Source organism: Cydia pomonella, chromosome 6 (genome assembly GCF_033807575.1).
Source record: "Cydia pomonella isolate Wapato2018A chromosome 6, ilCydPomo1, whole genome shotgun sequence".
Taxonomy (NCBI): Eukaryota; Metazoa; Arthropoda; class Insecta; order Lepidoptera; family Tortricidae; genus Cydia; species Cydia pomonella.
The window spans coordinates 17,550,982-17,574,690 of NC_084708.1; the positions used below are offsets into that span (position 1 = coordinate 17,550,982).

A 23,709-nucleotide genomic window follows, 5' to 3' on the forward strand; every position below is an offset into this window, starting at 1 on the left:
CCAAAAAATTCTTTTGGATTATAAGAACATGTTAAACTACTTTTAGGGGACCTGTAATGACCATATTTTTGTAAATATTGAATTTAAAATATCTTTTGGCACACGTCACGTGACCAAACCCGAAACGTCATTGAAGATTCTGATGACGTCACAACTCTCGGATCAACACTGTTGACAGTTAGGCGATTAACAACAAATGACAAATATCAGTTGACAGTTCGTATCTTCTACGTGTGTATGTAGTTATGTGTCAAACCATAAACTGTGACGTCACACAATGTTCAAAGAGCGTTTTGGGCGCGAAAGTATCTGTCAAAATATATTTTGTTAATTTAACATATTTAAAGCCGTTTTTAGTATAAAAGCTGAATTTTAAGGCAACTTTTAGTTAATATAAAAAGTAATACAAGCGTTTCAAAAATTTGGAATACGATTCTCTTTTAGGCCCAATTCATTATAGATACGACGAGATAAGCGTTATTTGTGGTATATAATTATAGCTCACAAATCCACCACATTATGTCATTTTTTATTTTTTCGGTAGCATTTGTTTTAACGGAAATAAAGAGGTTGCAAATCGAGTAACAGAACTTCAGAACAGATATCATTTGATATTTACCAGTCGCTTTTCGGTGAAGGAAAACATCGTGAGGAAACTGGACTAATCCCAACAAGGCTTAGTTTTACCCTCTGGGTTGGAAGGTCAGATGGCAGTGGCTTTCGTAAAAACTAGTGCCTACGCCAAATCTTGGGATTAGTTGTCAAAGCGGACCCCAAGCTCCATTGAGCCGTGGCAATATGCTGGGACAACGCTAGGAAGAAAGAAAGAAATCGAGTAACAGAACTTAGTAACCAACTAGGTATAATAGTTATGATGTAAATGTCCATATCATGTTGGAGTCATATATGTATTAGCCAACTAATTATTCAAGATCAATACACTTAGCTCCCTTAGGTATTCGCCTAAGTACAATCTCGGGCAAAATTGAGTTTTATAAAAGTGAACTAGTTTCTAGGTCATATTTTCTATGAATTGGTCATTTTTGTAGACTCCAATTACAGTTACACTTTTCCTGGTTTTTCGCGGACCAGAATATCGATGATTTTTGTAACTTGATTTAGACGTTGCTATCATTTTCAATCCAAAAACACATAAAATCACAATTCAGAACATGCGGCAGCGTTGCTTTCTATCAAGTACCTCAAGCACCAGGGCGGCTACCGGGAAAATCGAAATTCGTCAATTTCGGGCATTTTTCTCTGTCACTCTAATTACGTCTTAGTGAGAGTAAAAGAGAAAGATCCCCGCAATTTGCGAATTTAGGTTTTCGCGGTAGGCCCCCAGGTCCTGTCAAGTTTCAGCAGTGTTGCCAGGTGAGCGGAAGAGAATTATCGTACTTGAGTGTCAATATTATTGTACCGTTGAAAAAAATATCGTACGCCAATCAAAAAGGCAGCCCCTAAAAATGTCTTGCAAAATAAGCTTAAACTTCCAATTAATAATAAAAAAAAGACAATTTTCGTCTAAATTGCGCAAAAAATCTGTTTATGTTTGTGTATTTTTGGGATAGACTCAAACGGTATACAGGAAATTGTGACATTTTAAACTTTAAATTTACAAGAAGGAGCCGAACACCCAAAAGATACTAATTTTAGCCTATTTCTGAGAGAAAGTGTCATATTTTGCTTCAAATTACTTGACTTTTAAGGTGGCATCATCCAAGGGCTGAAATTATAGTACTTTAGTGTACGATAATGCTCTTTGGAACATTACGTCATACCGGGGCCCAAATTATCGTACATGTACGACAATTATCGTACGCCTGGTCACACTGAGTGTCAGTGTCGACAGAGTCAGCTAAAAACGCGTCAAACATCGCAACGTCGCGCCGATGCATGGAGTGGCAACGCCGCAATGTATTTGTACACGACATTTGTCACACACACATGAGTAAAATTTATAAAAATATAACGTTGATTATTGCATGATTTCTGTATGAAACAAAGTTTTTCTATTAATTTAGCGCAAATGAATATTCGAAAGTAGATAGATGCGCAACTATTTATGTAATAATATTGTGTAATTAATTAATAAATAGCGATTGTTTTTTGTATGAAAATCGAACCACCTTAAAGACCCTAAAGGGTGCATGTGGCGAGCGCTACAGATGGAAAGGCATGCGACTTCCAAACTAGAGGTCGCGGGTTGTCACGATGAGTTTCTTGAAACGTATGTATGAAGCATCTTGTGATATGTCTTTAGGGAAACATCGTGAGAGAACTGAAGTAATAAAAACACAACTTCTGTTCTAAATTTAAAAGCTAGATGACAATTGTTTTCACAATAAGAATATACGCTTATTTGTGAAATAAGATGGCCGGGCGGGCTTCTGCCTCGTTTAGAGAGTCGGGACAATGCTAGGCGACTGATAATGAGTACCGAGATGTAAAAACCTGTCATATTAGAATCATAACTAGAGGCCGGGGTGATGTGTGTGTGATTCTTGTGACATTTTTTAATTCTCCTAGATACTTCTCATTTATCGACTATCGATATACACATATCAATAAAATTTAGAACTCAACATATTAAAGAAAATTAAAAGTAGAGGTAAACAACAGGCGATCTTATCGATCGCTAAAGAGCGATAATTTCTTCTAGATAACTTTGATTACCTAGTTGGAAATGTGAAAAAGAGATATGCAATGACATCTTAATAGTTTATAATTTCACATTTAATTACTTCCGTTCAATTTTTTTCTTTTCTCCTCCTAGGGACTTCTCCTTTATCGACTTCCTATATACATATATCGATATAATATAGAACATAACAAATCACAACATATTAAAACATTAATGGGAATTTGACAGCAAAAGAAGTAATTTAACCAGATAATAACGAAACAATATCACTATCTCTTTTATAAAGAAACTAATGGAACACTTGTTAGCACTAAAACTAGACTGTGAACAGGGTTAAAGAATGTGTTCAAGCTCCCGTAATGAAACTAATACAACTGTGTCGCGTTAACATGATATTCAAAATTAATAAAGGTATGTACTAACTCGTGTCGGTTATTGTTGGGCGTCGCGTCGCCTCTAGCCGCGCCGGCGCCTGCGCCGCGCGCGTAGCCCAACGTCATGTCCGACAGCGACGGCAATGCTGCAAACAAGAAACACTTCAATAAAACAGCAGAGTTCTCAACAGTAAGCCGACTCCAATCATTTTAGATTGCGTTAAGATTGCGTGGTCTATTCGATCGTTGTCAAATTCAAAATAAATTATGCCACAAATTTATATTTAAGGATTTATTTATTTAATCTTTATTGCACAAAAGAAAACCTTATAGTACAAAAGGCGTACTTAATGCCATGAGGATTCCATAAGTTCGTAAAAATCGACTACCATCTTGAATTTTTAGGGTTCGTAGCCACATGGAAAAAAACGGAACCCTTATGGATTCGTCATGTCTGTCTGTCTATCCGTCCGTATGTCACAGCCACTTTTTTCCGAAACTATAAGAACTATACTGTAGACACTTGGTAAATAGATGTATTCTGTGAACCGCATTAAGATTTTCACACAAAAATAGAAAAAAAAAACAATAAATTTTGGGGGTTCCCCATACTTAGAACTGTAACTTTATTATGTACATTACCATGCAAACTTCCACCGAAAATTGGTTTGAACGAGATCTAGTGAGTCGTTTTTTTTATACGTCATAAATGATACGTAATCCTTCACGGGTGAGTCCGACTCGCGCTTGGACCCTTTTTTATATTTTTAGTCAAATTGTGTTGAAAAATATGATATACATGAAATCGAAAATGATAATGAATGTGCAGCTAGCACATGAGCGTGAGCTTACCCGCGGCCCTCGGGTCTAAAGACTTGATGACCTCCTTGGCCTTCTCGACGCAGCGCTTGTACTTGTCCTCCGTGGCCACGAGCTCGGCGTCCCGCGCCGCGAGCGCCTCTTGCAGTTTGGCGGCGCGCCGACGTTCTTCTGCTAGAGCGGCTTGCAACTCTTCTACTTGTAATGCTGCAACAAAAAGCAGTCAAGTATTATAATCATCGCATAACTCAACTTTTTGCAGTGCATACTTCTACATTATACTGCATCGCTATTTTTGGCGTTTTTTCAGTATAACTAACATACTGAAAAAACGCCGTTAGGTGCCGTAGTAAAGTATTTGTTTAGTAAAGTTTTGCATGCATTTGCGTGACATTTTTGAGTGACAACAGGTAAGGATGTGAGAGAGGTAGTTTCGATCCCAATCAGGAGATGAGTATATACGGGGTCTGCAGACATGAGCGTTGAACTGTTCCTGATAAACCTTTAGGCCAAATCTGAGTTATTTTTGGCGTTTTTTGACGTGAAAAGGACTCGGATAAATAAATATTTACATATGATAATGTTAAGGGGTGGAATTTGCGTCGACACGTCGGAAATAAAGGTATTTAAACAAAATAAATGCGTGTTCAAAACGCGAATGTTTTCAATGTTATGAGAGCCTTACATTTCCGCTGACTATCTTCCATGGCAGTAGCGAGCCGCGGGTCCTTCGCCGGCGCGGCCTCGAGGGCGGCCTCGAGCTGCATGATGCGTTGGTTCTGCTCTCTGTGTAACGCGCGTTGTTTCTCTAACCGCGCTGCGTAGTCTTCTAGCAAAGCCTGGGGAATACGCCATCTTGTTAGAACGCAATCATGTTCAATTTAGTGTGAGTTAGACTTAGCCACAAAATTTGAAAGTCATCAGTGTATTCTGCCCAATCTGCCCTATGGTACAGGTGCCAGTTTTAACTGTTTTTTTTTTTGCGCGTGAATACGTTAAACAATTAGGCGGGTCCACACAGAGCGATCAAACGCGCTACGCAATTTCCTAGCGTACAAAACGGCCAATGTATGGACGTGCCTCGGATGAGGCAGCGCGCGTGTTTTGCTCGCCCGAGCGCGCCGCCTCGGCCGAGGCAAGTCTACACTTACGCCGGTTTGTGCGCAAAGAAATTGCCTTGTGCGTATGCTCGCTCTGAGGGTCCTCACACGCCTATTGAATGTTTTCGTATGGTACTTACCGTTGTTATCTATGTATTATGGGGTCGTATTTCAGTCCGACATCAAGTTGAACGCAATCGGACCATTAAATAAGAAGTTTAAAATGGCGGTCACTTTTTTTAATACTGACGATAAACACGTGTTTAGCGCGATCTTGGAATCTCAGTTATCGATCGATCGATTTTCAACGCAGATTCATTTCTTAAACTAGTCTTTCTTTGTGCCCCCAACCCTTTTGAACTTATCATTTTTTCTTTTTTTACTGACGCAGAATAAATGAGTTTTTAAATCAAAACAAGAACTACCTGTACAGAACCTTGGTCCGCCTGCGCACCCTGGTTCTGCCGTAACAGTTTGTTCTCATGTTCAAGCCGGATTAGCTTATCTTTCATCTCTGTCGGGATCAGCTCCTGCGATACGTTGTCTTCGCTGGCCCCTGAAAATTAACAAATTAACTTATAAACTCATCCGTTTTGCTCCTGAATCCTTTCAGTAACTGAATTTAAGTACGAATAGGAAATATAAAAAGGCTGAAGTTGTAACTCGGAGAAAGTGAGAGTAATAGAAACGCAGTGGCAAATGCGCGTTCGTTTGGTCGTTTTTTGCATAAAACTAGACTTCTCTACTCTTTTCTTGGACATTCCCTCACGATCTAGGCTGGGACTCTGTGGCTGCAGGAAGGCGGCTCGATTGCACAGCTTTTTATAATTGTAGATCTCATCGGTGAGTGTATAAGGTCAATATTAGAACAATAATTATTACATGCCTGCAAAAATAGGGTAGTGGTAGAGGTCCGTTTAGGTACAATACATCTTGGTCACCTGTAGTTTTTCGTGCTCGCACTGCAGGCAAGTTAACTCGACAGCTTTTGTTTTGTGTTTTGGAACCTTATCTGCAAGTGTATAATTCCATACCTGCAGTTATAGTATAGTGGGTGAGGTCCTCCACCGTTTCCTTCAGTGCGTCCCTGTCGCACGCTAGTTTGTCTCGCTCGCGCTGCAGGAAATCTGCTCGGCTCGACAGTTTTTTGTTCTCTATCTCCAGTTTGTCCGCTTTCGTCATTTCAGCGTCTAGTTTCTCATTTAAATCTATAACCTGCAAGAAGGCACACTTGTTACGTGGTTTAATAAAAGGATATGTATGTACTTTAAAAACACGAATAATTTAAATTACATACGGATGCATAACAGTTTATATAAGACGTAACGTTGGAATACCTATACCTATCTAAGGCAGGGGTCGGCAAACTTTTGAGAAGAGCCAATCGCAGTAAAAAACACCAGTTTTAGAAATTCAAAATGTGACTTTTTTAGTCAGTTGAAGAGCTGCAATCCTACCTCCAAAAAGACGCATGTGGCTCGCAAGCCACGGTTTGCCGCCCCTGTCAACTATAAAAATATCGATGTCCATCACCCATTAGAATTAAGGTACCAACCTGTTTTTTATAAATGTCTAGTTTAGCGCGTAACGCATTCGCTCGCGTGGCCGCCTGCTCGTGTTCTATCGCTCGTTGTACGTGCTCTGTGTTCGCTCGCTCGAGTAGTTTCACCTATAAAACAAACATCACAATCATAATTAACATTATACAAAGAAGTTCGAAATATATCAGAGAAGCCCGAAACATTAATATAGTCAGTCAGTGTTCAAAATGAACTTAATGCAACTATATATTGTTAAGAAAAGTCTTTATTTTGAACACCTCGCCCGCCTAGCTACACCTTCTGCTGGCTGTAACCATCTTATGGATTATTTATTAGTTCCGCAAGTTCCACATTTTCAAAATCTATTATTTTTCGCAGATGACAATAAATTAAAGGTTGCAATTATTTAAAACTGCGAAGCAAACAGTTTTTATCCCCGATGAAACGTAGATGGTTACGTAGACGCGGACGCGGACAGCCAGGTAGTTAAGGTTGAGGGCCTGTTAAATTATTTGTGTGCATACAAATTATAACTAAAATCCCAGCCCTCCTTTTAGCTTTGCGATATTCGAGTAAAAAGAACAAGTATTACCTGTCTTCTCAAATCAACATGTTCCTCCATCCTCTTCTTATACGAAGCCACGGTGGCTTCTAGTGTAGCCGCTTTCGCAGCCGTCTCCCTTAAAGCATCTACCTCATCTTTTAGCGTTACGTTTTCTGATGCTGCTATCTGAAAATAATACAATAAACAATTATGTCTAGAAGTTATTCTTTCGGTTAACAATCATTAAATTGAATTAGAGTAACATAAATTATGCAGACTCAGATCCAACAAGATGGTTCGACGACTTCGACGACGAAAGTTGGATGTAGGCAGCGCACAACAGATCATTATGAAGATCCTTAAGAACTTTGGTCCAACAGGGGGATGAGTCGTCATTCCTTAGCATCATGACGCTAATCAGCACAGGCCGGAATTTTCGTGGTATTTTTAATTTGTCATAGTGACTTCTCATTTCTCGACTTCCGATATAACTACATATATCGATACAATATTGAACACAGTAAATTAAAAGTAGATTAAATGTAGAGGTAAATAACAGGAGGTTTTTCGCTAAAGAGCGATCACTTCCGGATAACTTTAGAATAGTTCAAAATATGAAATAGAGATGTGCAATGAAAGCAAAAAAAAACTTAATAGTTAACAATTTCACATTTAATCAAGTGATCTATTAGTTTCTCTATAAAAGAAAATGATAGTCATAATTTATCCACACGATAGTGGTTTTAAATTATGTATTTTTTTTTAAACCAAGTATCCATTTTGATGTAGAAAAATAACACCCTACGACAGCTATTTTATATCGGTATAACATTTCCTTCCTAACAACAAGCATACACACATACAAGTCCACACTCCTCTTCCATTCATGTAAATATCCTTATATATAAATATCAATATGTTTAATATATATTATAGTGGTAACTCGTGACGACCTTGACCCCCGCAACACGGGCCATGCTTAGTGCGGGGCTCACCGCAAGTGCCTTTGTTAATGTCCCTTTATGTTAAATAAATATATATATACATATTTAATTCCGGCCTCTTCTAATCAGTCATCGCCTTTTGGTAATATCAGTATAGTTGCAGTCAAAAATGTTAGGGTATTTACCTGCAGCTCTTCGTTCCTTAACTTCATGAGCGCTAACTCCCGTTCGAGCGCGTCAGCCCTCGCCCGCTGGTCATCTCTTTGTAGTTCCACTTTGTCCAATTCGTCCTTCAACGCGTCTAATTGTGCTCGCATATTACTGTAAAAATTATAATAAGACCCGTTTATATTATGCGCTGTGGACAGAGCAAAGCTCAGCTCATACGGCAGACTCGCAGTCAAACGTCCAGCATGACTGAACAGTAGACTTGGAGAGCGGAATGAACAGTTAATGTTTACACTTTTCCCATTGCGGCATGTTTGTATCCGGATCGAACTGCGGCAATATAGTGACAGCTGCGAAAGCAGTAGCTTGAGCAAGGTCTAAACTCCTTCCAGGGATCTACATTTGCCATCCTAAAGACGACTTTGACCTTTAAAATTTTGAATTGAATTTCTGATTGATTCTCTTTGCTGACCGATAGGGGACGGTGGGTAGTGAGAGTTTGATACACCCATCTTTATCGTAATGTTCCCGCGTGTGCAGATCCGAGGGAAACGCCTGCCTCTTCAAGCTCGGCGTCATCATCGTCAGGCCCCTCGTCCTGCCTCGCCGCGGTCAGACGCGCAACCTTAATACACACACCTGTATCATAATATAGCCGCGTGTGCCGGTCCAAAAGAAGCGCCTGCCTCATCAAGCTTGGCGTCATCGTCGTAAGGCCCCTCGTCCTGCCTCGCCGCAGTCAGATGTGCAACCTTAATACACGCACCTGTATCGTAATGTTCCCGCGTGTGCCGGTCCGAGTGGAGCACCTGCCTCGTCGAGCTCGGCGTCATCGTCGTCAGACCCCTCGTCCTGCCTCGCCGCGGTCAGATGGGCAACCTTAATACACGCACCTGTATCGTAATGTTCCCGCGTGTGCCGGTCCGAGTGAAGCGCCTGCCTCGTCGAACTCGGCGTCATCGTCCATCGTCGTCCGGCCCCTCGTCCTGCCTCGCAGCGGTCAGATGCGCAACCTTAATACACGCACCTGTATCGTAATGTTCCCGCGTGTGCCGGTCCGAGTGAAGCGCCTGCCTCGTCGAGCTCGGCATCATCGTCGTCGGGCCTCTCGTCCTGCCTCGTCGCGGTTAGTCGCGCTACCTCGCTTAGTAGCGTCATCTTCTCTTCTTGGAGGATTTTTACCTGCCACCGAATAGTTAGAACTATAACAGTCAACGCATGGACTATGACCTAAGTCCCTAATTTTCAGAGAATACTATAATTGATTCGATTTTGTTTGGATGTAAAATTATTGATGGTATCACTAAAATCATTCACAAGTGCTACAGTAATTTCTACTCACTTTATATTATTACAAGGACGCACCGCCACGCATAACAACCGTACGTGAAATAAATAAAAAACAGTTTACACTCGAAATTTATTGCTCAAACCGTTACCGTATGAACCGCAACAGCTAGTCATTAATATGTTTTGTTTGTTTGTTGGAAAATTATAATCCCAAGTTCAGTAATTGAAATATTATTAAAGTTAAGTCTGTACTCACGGGGCGTAAAATATACATGGGGATTCTATGGAACGTTTAACGACCCCACTATTATTTCATTTACGCACTAATAATACTCCCCGCACCAATTAGCTTCACCATAATTAGTGTGCTCTTTGCTGGTTTATAAAAAGTCAGTCCCGGAACCGGGAATTCCCGGGAATCGCATATAAATTCAGTCCCGGAAGCATTCCCTAACCATAATTAATATACTTTTCTAGAAACTATACATGTATAAAGACTCTGCTTTGCATTATTTTTCAATCCAAGAAAAAAGCATATTGCAAATTGTTTTATATCTAGTGGATTTGGGCTAATGATATTCGTCGAAACAATTAGTCTGAGTTTTAAAATTACAGTGACTAAATTAATACAATTACATGTAGAAAGTCACCAAATTACAATGAATATACTAAGCAAGGAATTTAAATGACCACGCTCAATAGATAAAAGTAATTAGAAACTACATGGTCAACAGATTGACTAACGAAAGTTTAGAAAATATAATGTATTGCTCGACGACATACTGTCACGCAACTCATGGTTCTGTTTTAGTCTGCAGCAGCAGACAATAATGGTTATCGAGAACACATGCATAAAACAATACCTATATTGCATTCATATACCGCATTACTCATAAATATCTGGGCGATCAAGCGTTGCTCAGACAGAGACAAATTGTCGGAAGAACAATCCTAACTAGACTTCGACCACGCTTAGTTTGCAACGTCTTGGCGCCATACAATCCAAGTTACGCTCTCATTACAAACGACTTTTACAAGTTCAAGCTTATTTGCTTGACAATACTAACGGTATGAAATGTCCAATTTAAAGTAAAACCTTAATGGCTCAACAATTTAAGTCCGTGACTGTTCTAGTTTTCGTGGCTAGAAATTGTAATACGAAGAAATAAGAAGTTTAAATACATAACATCTACGCGCTCTTTTTTTATACCACGACGGTGGCAAACAAGCATACGGCCCGCCTGATGGTAAACAGTCACCGCGGCCTATGGACGCCTGCAACTTCAGAGGTGTTACAAGCACGTTGCCGACCCTTTAAAATCCTGTACACTCCTTTTTTGAAGAACCCCATACTGAAAACCTCGGAAGGGAGCTCATTCCACAGCCGCAGCGTCCGCGGGAGGAAATTCCTCTTAAACCGCACAGTACTCACACGCACAAGTCTATTTTACTTGAATAACTATTTTTAGCAACGATAGCTAAATAAGAAGAGACGCTTTCTAGATAGATTTTCGTACATATCCGCCTGTTGCTATCTCTATTGCCCGCGCATGATTATACTCCTGTCAAGCTCGCACAGTGACATTGACAACCGGCATCATGGGCGGGATACCAATATAATTACGCGCGTGCCTCTATCCCGCCCATGCATAGCATCAGGCGCGTCAATGTACGAAAATCTACCTGAAGAGTGTCTCTGCTTTAGTACCAATAGATATATGTTACGTAAATTCATGTTCATGGCAAGTTTCGTGTAATTTAACCGTGTAATTTGAAAATGAGAGCGAAAAATTGATTGTATGGGAGCTGCTTTTTGGCGGCGGGTTCGTATGATTCTTAAAAGTTAGCGGGCGACTTAACATGGACGGACTCTACATCAATTATGCGTTCCTGATCATATTTCAATAGAATTGAAATCTTTATTTCGAACATGACGTCCATAGGGTTAGGTAACAATAACTTATTTAATTCATTTGTAGTTTTACATGTATGTAAAATGTATAATTGTTGGTGCAATAAAGAATATTTACTTACTTACTTATATACCTGGTCTATCTATCTATTTAAAGACTAAAATTTCCTATAAGCTTCAAATTTAATGCCAATTGAAAAAAAAGTGACAAATTATTTGTCTACTGTACAAAAACTAGGTTTTACTAAAAATAAGTAAAGATTAATTTTAAGTGACAGGTTTTTATTAATAACATTTGACTTTTGTGTACGGTCACGTCTGAAAATATCGATACGAAGAAAGTGCCAAAAGTATGTATACACGTCTTTAATGCCCATATATTAAGGTAGTGTATACACATTTTTGGCACATTTTTCGTACCGATACTTTCCGACGTGACTACTAATACATTAAAAAAGAAAAATCAAACAAAAAAAATGGCAAAAATGACTTAAACTTATTTAAAATGTTTCCCTTCTTTTAGCCTCAGATTTGCGTGGTCATAATATTTCAGGTTCCTCAAGATACACCGTGTATATGTTTATATCGCAGTATTAAATATTGTTATCAAACGTTAATATAAGACGATTGTGGCATGACAGCCAGTTACGTAAACTATAAACGTAAAAAATTGTGTAATAATGTCCTATAATATTTATTTAACATCATGGAAAATAATATAATAACGAAACGATTATCAAGGTAAGTTACAAAATCTTCCGTAGATTAGCAAATGATAAAACGTCCTGAAAATTCTGACAAATTGCTGTTAACATAAATAAATAAAACTAAATAAATATTATAGGACATTATTAGTTATTACACAAATTGACTATGTCCCACAGTAAGCTCAATAAGGCTTGTGTTGTAGGTACCCTGACAACGAATATAGAATATATAATTATAAATACTTAAATACTTCTTCACCAAGGACATACTACATAAGTTAAGCGTTGTCCAACGGGCGCTAGAGAGAAAACTGGTTGGGATCACATTGAGAGACCGTAAAACGAATGAGTGGCTGAGACAGAAGAGCAAGGTCACCGATGTTGTAAAACGCGTAGCCAGACTGAAGTGGGAATGGGCCGGTCATATAGCACGAAAAACCGATTCGTGGAGCAAACGTCTACTGGAGTGGCGACCATGGGGGGAGGAACGTCCTCAAAGTAGACCCCAGATGCGTTGGGACGACGACATCAAAAGGACTGCGGGGAAGAAGTGGCTCCAGGTCGCACAGAACCGTGACGAGTGGCATAAAATGAAGGAGGCCTACACCCAAAGGGTAGAGAAGGGCTAAAGAAGAAGAAGAAGAAGAAGACTTAAATACATTGAAAACACCCATGACTCAGAAACAAATATCAGTGTTCATCACACAAAATATAGGGACCGTGCGCGTTGGAGGGTCTGCCATCTTGTGGCCTGAATCGGAACCATAAACATGTATATTTACACGTCTCGTGTTTTCTTGTGCATAGTAGGTTCTGCCATCTTGTGGGCTACATCGGAACAATAAACATCACATTTACGCCTCGCGCCAAAAATCTGACGGCTCCTGTGCTGCCTCCTACAGTTCATGCACGCTCCCTATATGTTCTTACCAGGATTTGAACATACACGTTATTACATTGTCTTAATATTTGTAATTTGAGATTAAATATTTTCCACCACGAGTTTTTTATAAAAGTTAAAACCATCTTTTTTCAACAACCTTAAAATGGATTATATTTATATCATTTCAATTCATTTCAATACAAAGATTACATAGTCCAGCGTTTCGAGTAAAACGCTACTAGCATAAAGTCGACCTTATTAACAACTGACATAAGTAGGTCACTTTTGAAAACAAACAATAAGTAAACAAACAAACCTGCGTGTCAAGTTCATGGCACCGCTGGGCGAGCACCTCCCTCATGTCCGTGTCCGGCTCCGGCGCGTCCGCGGGCGGCGCCCCCCTTCCGCCCAGCGTCAACGTCTCCAATTCCTAAACACAAACACTTCACATCACTAACCATATCCATAAAGTTACACTTAAACACAAATATCTATATCTCTGTCGCACTTATGAGCGTTACTATTCGAATAAAAGGTACTGGCTATTTCACTAGCTTTACTATGAGCGCCTGAACTCACCTGCTAGGCTTAATCTACGACTACAACCACCATTGTAACACACGCGACGCGCCCGCCGCATCCAAACGCTCGCGCTCAACTCATGATCCAAGGACATAAAATAAGCGTAACTAAAATATACAGTTTCTTAGCCGTATAAAAATGCAAGCATCGAAAGCGCGCTTGAGCAATATTATAACAACGCAACGGACATAATGTCGTAAAGTCGCGCCAATATGTAATACGATTATGAGTATTATGACGCGTGAAGTGATCGAGTGCACTAAATTACAGTATACTTAACTATTGTAACTGCTTAAGCGAGCTCAGGCGAATCAAACGTTCAAGCAAAGTTTCACCGTGAAACCTTGGGATACGTAAACAGAGCATTGTTACGTGTAGGAGGAATTAAAATCGACATTCAAAATCTACCTTTTTTATATTTTAACCCCGATAAGACAGAACCAAAAACGTTCCAAGCGAAAGGGATTTTCAGGTTTTTTTTTTCCAAACTATACGTAACCGGAGAGCACAATTTGACTGGTACGCCAAATCGTTCGATTGCCTACGTTCTGACGATCGGAACAACAGCACAGGTTGCATAAACGATTAACGGACGTGACGCGATATAGCGGGTATATGGACTGAAGCGTGGTCGTGTGAGCGTCGCTGTTGGACAAACATGAATGAACATCAATTACATCGCATCCTGAAAACTGCTGAAGCAATTGAGCAAATATTTAAATGTCTTGTGTGAAACAAAATGCCATTCACGTTCACGCATTCGATCTACATAGAGTGTGGAGGATTCAGGAGATCGGTTTATTTCAAGATGACTTCATTTCCTTTATGGGCTCATTCATACTCAAGGCATAATTTTGAACGTTGTACAAAACCAGAATTTATAAATAAATAAATCTATTTCATCAGGGCTTCGCCACTAAGGCATTAAATAAAGTTTTCCTTGTGTCTAATTTTAAACGATAAGTTTATTTTGAACCAGTTTAAAAAATACAACATGAACTAACTCCTACACAGTATAGCCGATATCAACAATCAATGAATTTGATACATTATCACTGGCAAGAAATAAAAACCTGATGTTAGAGTAGTAAAACTCACGCGAATGTTATGTTGTCGCCGCACAGAATCATCGTGTTCAGACCGTTCAGACCAAGTAAGAATGAATTAGTATAATTACTTAAAGTAAACCGTAATACAGTTATATCACATGCTCAACTGCATATCAGGTGCATACAGCTAATTGCTGATTTAATTTGCGTACAATTATTTTAAAAATGGTTACGCAACATGAGTGCTTCTTAATTTGTAATTGAGGAAACATCATAATTCCCAAAAGCCATATGTCTGAAAACATTGTTTTTCTGTCTTTTCTCTAAGTGACCAACTTTATTCCATAAAATGGTATGTTACGATATAATCGTAATGTAATTATGTGAATTTGACATTAATATTAATTTGTCAGTGGCACTTGTGAAACCTTAAACAAAACAAAAAACGCCGTGTACGGTCTAGGAATTTTACGAGTATTTCTGAGAACATAGTTTCTGTGGGAGTACATAGTTTTATCTTGCGAATAAAAATAATTTTGTTGATATTCTCTACCTCTAACTGATTCTGGCAAAGGCCCTAAAAGCTACTATTTCTCTATATAATATAATAATTTGATTTCTGTTCCGCTTCGCATTTTGTCACAATGACAATAATATAACAGTACACACAACAGTATGCATATAGAATATATCAGCTGACTGTCCAATTCATGTTCTCTGTAAATCCATTTCTCTACACAGAAAATGGTGGTTTGTTGTTACGATAATTAACCCAGTTTTTTAACAATGAGCGGTTTACACTTTCACGATAAAGTCTAGATTAACTTAGGTAAGCTGATTGCTATTTGTGAAGCAACCGCAGGGAGTACTTTTTATGTGGGGCTTCCCCTTGCTACTTTTACTTTCGCCACAGATTGTACAAAACACGCAGATATGACACTCTTACCAACACGTTACTGCGTGCCGTTGTCGTGTATGTTCTACAGGGTGAATCATAATCTGCTCTCAACGTCTGTGATGTTTTTTAACGAGTAGAATAACAATAAACTACAATACCAATGAAGATAAACGTGTTAAAATTAACGAAAATGGCGCTGCAATCGTTTAAACAAATAACATATTATTAGATATGCCAAATTTAAAGAAACGCATACCTACCATAGACGAAAAAGACTTCTGTCACTTTAGGTTTCAGTTTGAAACATCAATCTAGTATTTAACTGGAAGGATATTAGACGTTGAATGACCGAACAGGACGGTCTTATGGAACTTTCAGTAGGAGTAGCAGAGAAATCGCTGTTATTGTTTGTCATGTCTCACTTTTCCTTTCTGCCTTCTTCTAAAGTGTCCTAAGTGACGTAGGCGTTTTTTGTTGACCACCGTTTTTATGACAACGAACCCGGCCAAATTACGTAGGTTGTTTTTGGTAAGTTGTTGTCAGGTATGTTACAACGTGTTTTTAATTTCGTCGCATTGCGTATGTTCTGTCCCTCACGCGTAGGTATATAGAAAATACTAAGTATATGGTTCGAAATCAGAAGTTTTTTAACCTCATTCAGTTGAAAGCGACAAATCGATTCTTGTGTTTATTTAATCTTTGCTTTGTATGTTGATTTATATCTTAATCGTAATAAACCACATTTATGTTACAAACTAATTTTATTTCGGAATTAATTTGTGGCGCTTTCCGTTACGTGACTCCTATTTTGCTCACTGTTTTGTAACAGCAAAGTACGTATTTTTGTTTGAGTTCATGAGGAGAAGAGTACCTAGAGTCCGCCTAAGCTAAATTTGCACCGATTTCAATAGATCAAAGTGACGGAGTGGCATTAGGTATAAACGTCATATTTTGATAGAACTTTGACATTAGGTAATGATGACAAGGCCACACGTTGTCATTGAAAATACCATGCAGAGTTAGATTGGTCCGAGTGTACTCTTGTTTGAGCCGCTAAGATATTATTCGTAATTAAGGTAACAAGATATTACCTACTGTTACTTATAATTGAGTCGCTTAACTTCACACTCAGATGAATCCAACTGTCAGATTTTGCTATTGAAAAGTATTTTATTATTTTTATTGGAACGAAGTTACTTATCGGACGGTTGGCGGATGGGGGGCTAGGCGAAAAAAAGTGCAAGATTTTTCCGTCACAGCCCTTTCGTTAAGATTTTTTCTCGAGAATAGTTAGCCTAATTTTACCGACTTACGTATATCATATACCTAGTGGCGCAGTTCGCAAACTGCCGCTTAGAAACAGTTTGTAATTTGTAATAATGATGATATCCGCGTTCGATCCCCGGACATGTACGTGCAGACATTACATTTTGTATTTTTTTGCATTCGAATTTCATATTTTTGTTTGACTAAGCGAGTGTGAAGCTCGAGCTAAGCGTATCATTTTCAGCTTGTACAAAAATGTTTTCTTAAATTTAGTTGCTCTCCCTGCCTTTAAGTCGCATTTCTAATCTAAATTTTGAAATTTTGTGAGCAGTTTCGATAATTGTTTTTTGTACTTGTTAATCAGCAATATACTACGTTTATCAACAATAATATACTTCGTTCCAACCAAGTGTTCCACAACACTCACGCATTTTTTGTATTTTTTTAAGAAGAGGTAATAGGGTAGATATTTCCTAATGGGGGTCGAATGGATTTATCTGAGTTTGAAGTTAAGCGACGCAATTAGCCTCCTGGATCCCATAAGCTTTTGCTTCGTTTTTGTATTGGGAACCTTGTCTTGTTTAATAAAAGTTATAAATATTTGTTTTCCTTTATAACGGTTTGTAAATATTGCTAAAACACAATTATGAGAGCATCATACCACCAGTGTTACGGTCCAGGGGGCCTAGAGAAGATGACAATCGTACGTGACTATGACAATACATTTGTCAGTTTCGATAGGATGTTTTATCAACAGTTGTTACCTTGGCTAGGTCCCCAGACGCATTAGCTATGCGTAGTCATATAAAATGACATTATTGATATGCTATGTATTTTAAAACACAATGACCCCAAGGGGGCTATGGCACTTTTCACACTTTCACCAGGCCCATTGGGATGTGGAAGGAAATTAATAAGTACCTGTATAGCTTGCATGATCGACCGCTGACAAGAGAGTTCCAGCTCCATTATCCTCGTAATATATTCTTCTTTTTTATCGCAGTTCACGGCACAACCTATTGAATACAAACATAGTAACATGACCAAAATAAACACGGATAAGTCCCTAAGTGCAACAGGGGATGTGTAACTAGGGGATGATAGGACACGCAGAAAACTTTAAGTTTTAGCCTCATGAATATAATGAAATCAATTCTCGTTAGCAGGACACATAGAATACAAGCTAAATTGTATTACAGTCACAACACAACCAAGGCCCGAAAAATAACTGACACGATCTTATTTGGACAGTCATAAAAGCGTGTCACATATTTTTGCAGCCTCCGAAGAGTAAATAATAATTCTGAAAGTCAGGTAGGTCAGGCATAGTTAACAGTGGCGGATCGTTCAAAGAACTCGATTCCCACCGGCTTGTCTAATTTCAGCCCGTTGAGTACTTGCACGATCGGTTCATGGAGAAAAGGAAAGCAAAATTAGCTCCGGGTTCCCTATGGATATTTGTGACGCGCCGCCACTGATAGTTAACGTATTTTATTAATACAATCAAGAATTTAAACATATCCTTATTTTTGCCAAACAAATGAACCATCCTTGAAGCAAATAATTGACCATTTTTATACCTTATGGCAACGAGATAAAGTCTACCAATTATCACTATATCAGTGTTGTTGTTAAAACCGTAGGCTTCCATGCATAGGCAATCTTCCTACATGTATATGATGGATCTAGTCTACCTGTTAATACAAGTATATTGCTTTATACATTATGGTGTTGACATTGATCGTCTATTCTTGTCAATGGAGCAACACATTGTCCCTTATTGGTATGTCCGACGACAATCACATTCACGTTTAAATAATGTTGTATGAGGGGCGATGTAAGAGCCGAATATATTATTGAAATTACAGGACAGATAAGACATCGGAAGATCAGCGCTGGAAGCCACCAGCAACATGCTGAGATGAGGCCATTTCATGGCACTTTATAATTTCTATGTTTTTGTTATATTATGTTTGTTTTTACGAATAAAATAATTCTATTCCATTCTATAAAGAACGGACATCTTAGATAGAGGCTAATTAGGTAATACGACTTGTGTCATACAGATTAGGCATTTAAAACTCAAGGAGAGACATCACTAAAATAAGGGATACCTACTAACACCTAATTTTTGGTTAACAATTATATCAGCAATAACTTAATTTTAATATTTTTGAAAACAAACCCCTTAAGCTATCATCATCATGCCAAATCCATTTTATGCCAAAACTACCTTACATCATTTTGGAAAAGAGCAGATACTCTTCAAACTGCAAGGAAACTCGCTTTCACGTAAAAAAAAACCCGCATCCATCCGTTGAAGAGGTACGATATTACAGACTATACTATACTCATAGACAGACAGACATTGGCGTCAAACACATAACACCCTACTTTTTAGGTTAGGGGTTAAAAATAGTCACCAACATAATTTTGGACAAAATCGAAATTTTGAGGATCTGTTTTGCCAATTTTCTCTCTTGAATAGTAAATACAAATAATCACTATAAGTAGGTACATATACATATAAGGATCACTTCATATACATAGGTATGACGGACAGCTACAGCGGTCCCTTCCTTCCTCCTAGAAATTTTAAATTGATACATTTGGTACTGCCGGCGGCGTCCAGTCAATGGGGGGCAATTACAATAAATGATAGTAAAACTAACAATGAGTCCTGCGTCCCCAAAACAGACATGAAACCTCAATATATTGTTTATATGCATAGATTTTATATTTATCATTCATTACGTGACTAATGTAATGTAGTGGTTATCAGTCATCAAATGACTGATAAACCAGTTCTTACATATTAATTATTATTTCAACTAAGCTAAGCTACTAAATACGCGTCGGCTGATGCGAGCCGAGCCGAACAACGTTATTTTTATTTTATTGCATAGACAGATAGCTTTTTTTCTATTGGCTCGGCTATTGCCGATTCCGGGTCAATATATGTGGGGAGACCCTTATTTGGACAGAATATTGTGATGTTCCCACAGAACCCTAATATCCACTGACTAGCTTATTTGATATAGCTGTGGCCCCAGTGAATAAGGGTACAAGTCTCAGGCAGCCCAATTGTAAAATGGTGTAAGTTCCACGTAACACTTACGCCCTTTTATACGTAAGCTGCGCGAGACTTGTTCCCCTTTTGACTAGATTTACAGATAGGTACTCAAGCCTAAACTAAAATTTAACCCAAATCAAAACTTCAGCTCCTGAAATGAGATTAAAGTACTTACTAAGAACAAGTTGTAATAGTCTCCCTAAGTCTGAAGGGTCTGCATGTTCAGCAATATTTACTACATCAGGCCGTGAAAAGTCTTGCAGGCTCAAATTTAATATATCTTGATGATAATCTGTAACAATATAAATTCTGTAAACATCTTTCCCATTTTCTTAATGTTATAAATGGATTTTATATTGGATACAACCCTGTTCCAAGCACAAATATATCTAAATAAAATAAATTAGATTTTTTTTTTTGGAAAATTAAATACAATAAAATTGTATTTAATTTTACAAATGAAATGCAAGTACATAGATAATTGCCAGTATTAAGGGTAATTATTGTTGGTTCTCAAAAAGACTTAAATACATAGAAAATCTATTGGAAATCAACCCTATCGACAACCAATGCTGTGGCACCTTTTGTATATTCATATTCTGTTCATTAATTAATTAATTGTAACACACAAGTATATAACGGCTTAGCACTGATTGACTGGCACATTATTATTTTGCGGATTAGCAAAGCTATATTTGACAACGCTCAATGCTTCTGCCATGTACAGGGAAACTACACACAGAACACTGGCTGAACCAGACTGGATGCAGACAGGCAAAAGAAGCCATGCCTGGCATCAACGGAAAGCTCACAAGGGCGCTCCTGCAACTAGGGAAGGTCCGACTGAGTATGGTAACCAGTGTCATAACAGGTCATGGACAGGTGTCACAGACAGTCCCCTATGCCGAGAATGCATGGAGACAGAAGAAACAGCCTCTCACGTGGTGCTGGAATGCAGCGGAGTGACTCCATACAGGGCTAAACATCTCAGATCCCCGAGAGACCTCTCCAAGGTCCTACTCAACATTAAAGGTTTAATAGGATTCCTCGAGGAGCTGGGCTGGCAGGACTAGCTCACCCCCACATGTCACGCAAAATAGGCGCCAGTCATCGAGTTGCGGAAAATCGCCCATATACAGTACAATACAATATAACCTGTCTGGCCTAGTGGGTAGTAACCCTGCCTATGAAGCCGATGGTTCCGGGTTCAAATGCTGGTAAGGGCATTTATTCGTATGATGAGCATGAATATTTGTTCCTGAGCCATGGGTGTTTACTATCTATATAAGTATTTATATATTATATATGTTGCTGTCTAAGTACCCACAACACAAGCCTTATTGAGCTTACTCCTATAATTTTTTTTTTTTTTTATTTACTAAAACAACCTATACAAAAATTAGTTAATTTTCACCAACTCACCAAATACACCTTCCAATATCTTTTTCAGATTGCTGACTTTTAGCCTCCAGTTGTGACCCACATCTGTTTTGATTTTGGAATTCCATGAGGGAGAGAAATATTCTGGAGCAACTTGTGTAAGAGCCTCGGCAATGGCCACCCCATCTGAGAGCTCTATGGAAGAAAAGTCATTATTTTTCTTTTAGGATTTCGCTGATCAACACAAAACAATTCCTGTTATAAATCAAAAATAATAAGTTTATAAATAAAATTGGCAATATGTAAATTAGCCTTTATTCACTGAATTAATTATCCTCTAGCAGCCCAGAGGCCTATAAAAAAGGTCTCCCATTCCATTCTAATACAAATCTTTATTTTGTCAAATAAAAATTGTGTTTGTCTTGGCAAGTTTTGATTTGGCTAGAGGTTATAGTTTTGTTTAGTTACTGTTCCACTGTTTTGAATTGTCACTAGTTAGTTTGTTGGGGTTTCCGACAAAGGCCTCCTCTAAAGCTTTCAATTGGCAATATGACAAGTGAGAAACTACTGGGAAAAAAAATCCCAGTAGTTACCACCAAATTGAGTTAGTAGTACCAATGGTAAAAGGTGGGAAAAGAAATCCCAGTAGTTACCAACTTGGTGGTAACTAGTGGGAATAACCCCTATATTTTCAATAAGTTTATTTAGAAATGTTAACTAATAGCCTTGATCAGAATGTTTTCAGATAAAGGAAGTAGAGAATTCAATGTACTCGCAATATCATTATGTGGTTTGGCCATTTGGCAATTGAAAAATGTATTCACTGTTCATTACTTTTTTGTCATAAATAGGTACAATAGTTCTTGTAGTAACTAAACAGCCAAATCACATAGGTGCAGAGTTTGTGAAGTTAGAGCTTGTAGTATTAGACAGTGCAAGCCTTTCATCTAGGCAACATTTTACATGAAAATGTTTTTGGTGGGTAATTTCTACTAGAAAATCAATGTGCGACTACTGAGAACAAGAGTTGTCTTATCCATTTTCTATTCAGGATGACATCAGATTCCAATAAGATCAAGCACATTAAATTTGTACTACAAATGCAGTGAATGAGATGCCATTCCAAATTAATTTACCAAACAGCTATTCAACTGTCAAAAAATATTTGATGACTAACTAAGCTGTGGGTGGTAAAGTACTATTGTTTTAAACCAACTCTTATCTGTAATGAAAAGTCATAGAGAAATAGTATTTACTATGTCCTAGACCCTGAATTTACCAGATTTTTTTTATTACGACTCCATATCCATGACACAAAGAGTATTAAATACTTCAATTTTGTTTTGGTTCATAATCTATGTTGCTATAGATGACTAAGCCTTTACTTAGGTCTAAGACTAAATGGTATTGTACTGAACATTTTCTCTAAGATTGAAAGGCCAGCATAAATGTAAGTGTTGTTGCATCCTCCACTTGTTTGTGGCCAAGCAATCATGAGACAATCACTTTCATTATCCCATTTATTCCTTCTTGTGTTACCATATCAGAGTAGGTAGTGACACTGATAACAAGAGTGTATATAGCAATACCCTAACATAGTTATATTAATACAATATTTATGCTATTTTACCTGATGGATTTCCATGTTTAGCCTTAAGATTTAAGGTCTGCAACCATTTAATGAGATTGTCACACAGAACTATGCTATTTGGTTGCTCCATTCTAGCATGAATGGAGCGTATTGCACTGTGAAGTCAATGAAATTAACAGTGGACTCGTGCTTAATTAAATATCACATTTGGTCGCATAATCAGAATTAGGAATTTTAGATATAAATAGAAAAATAAGAAATGTTTCCCGTCGACTGTAGTCAACCGTAGCGTGACGTTTGCTATTGCGTTTACAAAGACAGGCGCTGATAAGTTGATTGCATTTACAAAGATAATTACGAATAGTAAACTTAATTGATTTGTTAAATTGTAGTTACATCTAAACTTATATTTAAGGCTGTATATAGTTTAATATTATATCGTTATGATTTCAAGCACAATGCTTGTATTGTGTCTGAATCAAAGAATATAATACTCACTAGGAGAAGAACGCTAACTCCATACAAAAAAATGCCCCCTTCAAAAGTTCGTTTATACTAGTGGCGCTCTCTTTGTATCTCAGTACTAAAATTGACAACCGGTTTAGCCTGGCGGGTTTTGGTAGGTAGTGATCCAGTTCTAGCTAGTGGTTCTGGGTTCGAATCCCGGCGACGGAATTTCTTTTTGTATTTTTTCATTTTTTGTTTTTGTTGGGGTGAGGTTTTTAAATTAGTATTTATCAAATAAAAAAATATTATGTTACATATTAATCAAAATCACAGGCATCTTTTGTCCTAAGAGATAATGATATCTATATTTTAAAGTTTATTCAATATAAAAGGTAACAATACAGTTTATTATCAAGTTATAAATATTTTTATTCCTATATATTAGGATCAAAAGAGCTTAATTCGTTCGAAAAACATACAATAGGCAGGAAAAAAGT

General features: G+C 38.0%; 1 protein-coding gene across 1 annotated transcript in view; it reads right to left on the reverse strand.

Moving 5' to 3' along the window:
• LOC133519150 (protein hook) overlaps positions 1–23,235 on the reverse strand; it is a 31,625-nt gene extending 8,390 nt beyond the window's left edge. The window contains exons 1-14 of the mRNA XM_061853106.1: positions 22,805–23,235; positions 21,217–21,369; positions 19,970–20,086; positions 17,643–17,737; positions 13,243–13,356; positions 9,162–9,316; positions 8,152–8,287; positions 7,071–7,208; positions 6,493–6,606; positions 5,972–6,152; positions 5,363–5,493; positions 4,523–4,676; positions 3,871–4,044; positions 3,068–3,164 (exon numbers count right to left, since the gene is read on the reverse strand). Of these exons, the coding sequence (XP_061709090.1) occupies positions 3,068–3,164; positions 3,871–4,044; positions 4,523–4,676; positions 5,363–5,493; positions 5,972–6,152; positions 6,493–6,606; positions 7,071–7,208; positions 8,152–8,287; positions 9,162–9,316; positions 13,243–13,356; positions 17,643–17,737; positions 19,970–20,086; positions 21,217–21,369; positions 22,805–22,895 (1,850 nt within the window). The 5' untranslated portion in view covers positions 22,896–23,235. The remainder of the gene's footprint in view (positions 1–3,067; positions 3,165–3,870; positions 4,045–4,522; positions 4,677–5,362; positions 5,494–5,971; positions 6,153–6,492; positions 6,607–7,070; positions 7,209–8,151; positions 8,288–9,161; positions 9,317–13,242; positions 13,357–17,642; positions 17,738–19,969; positions 20,087–21,216; positions 21,370–22,804) is intronic.
• Positions 23,236–23,709: the final 474 nt, after the last annotated feature.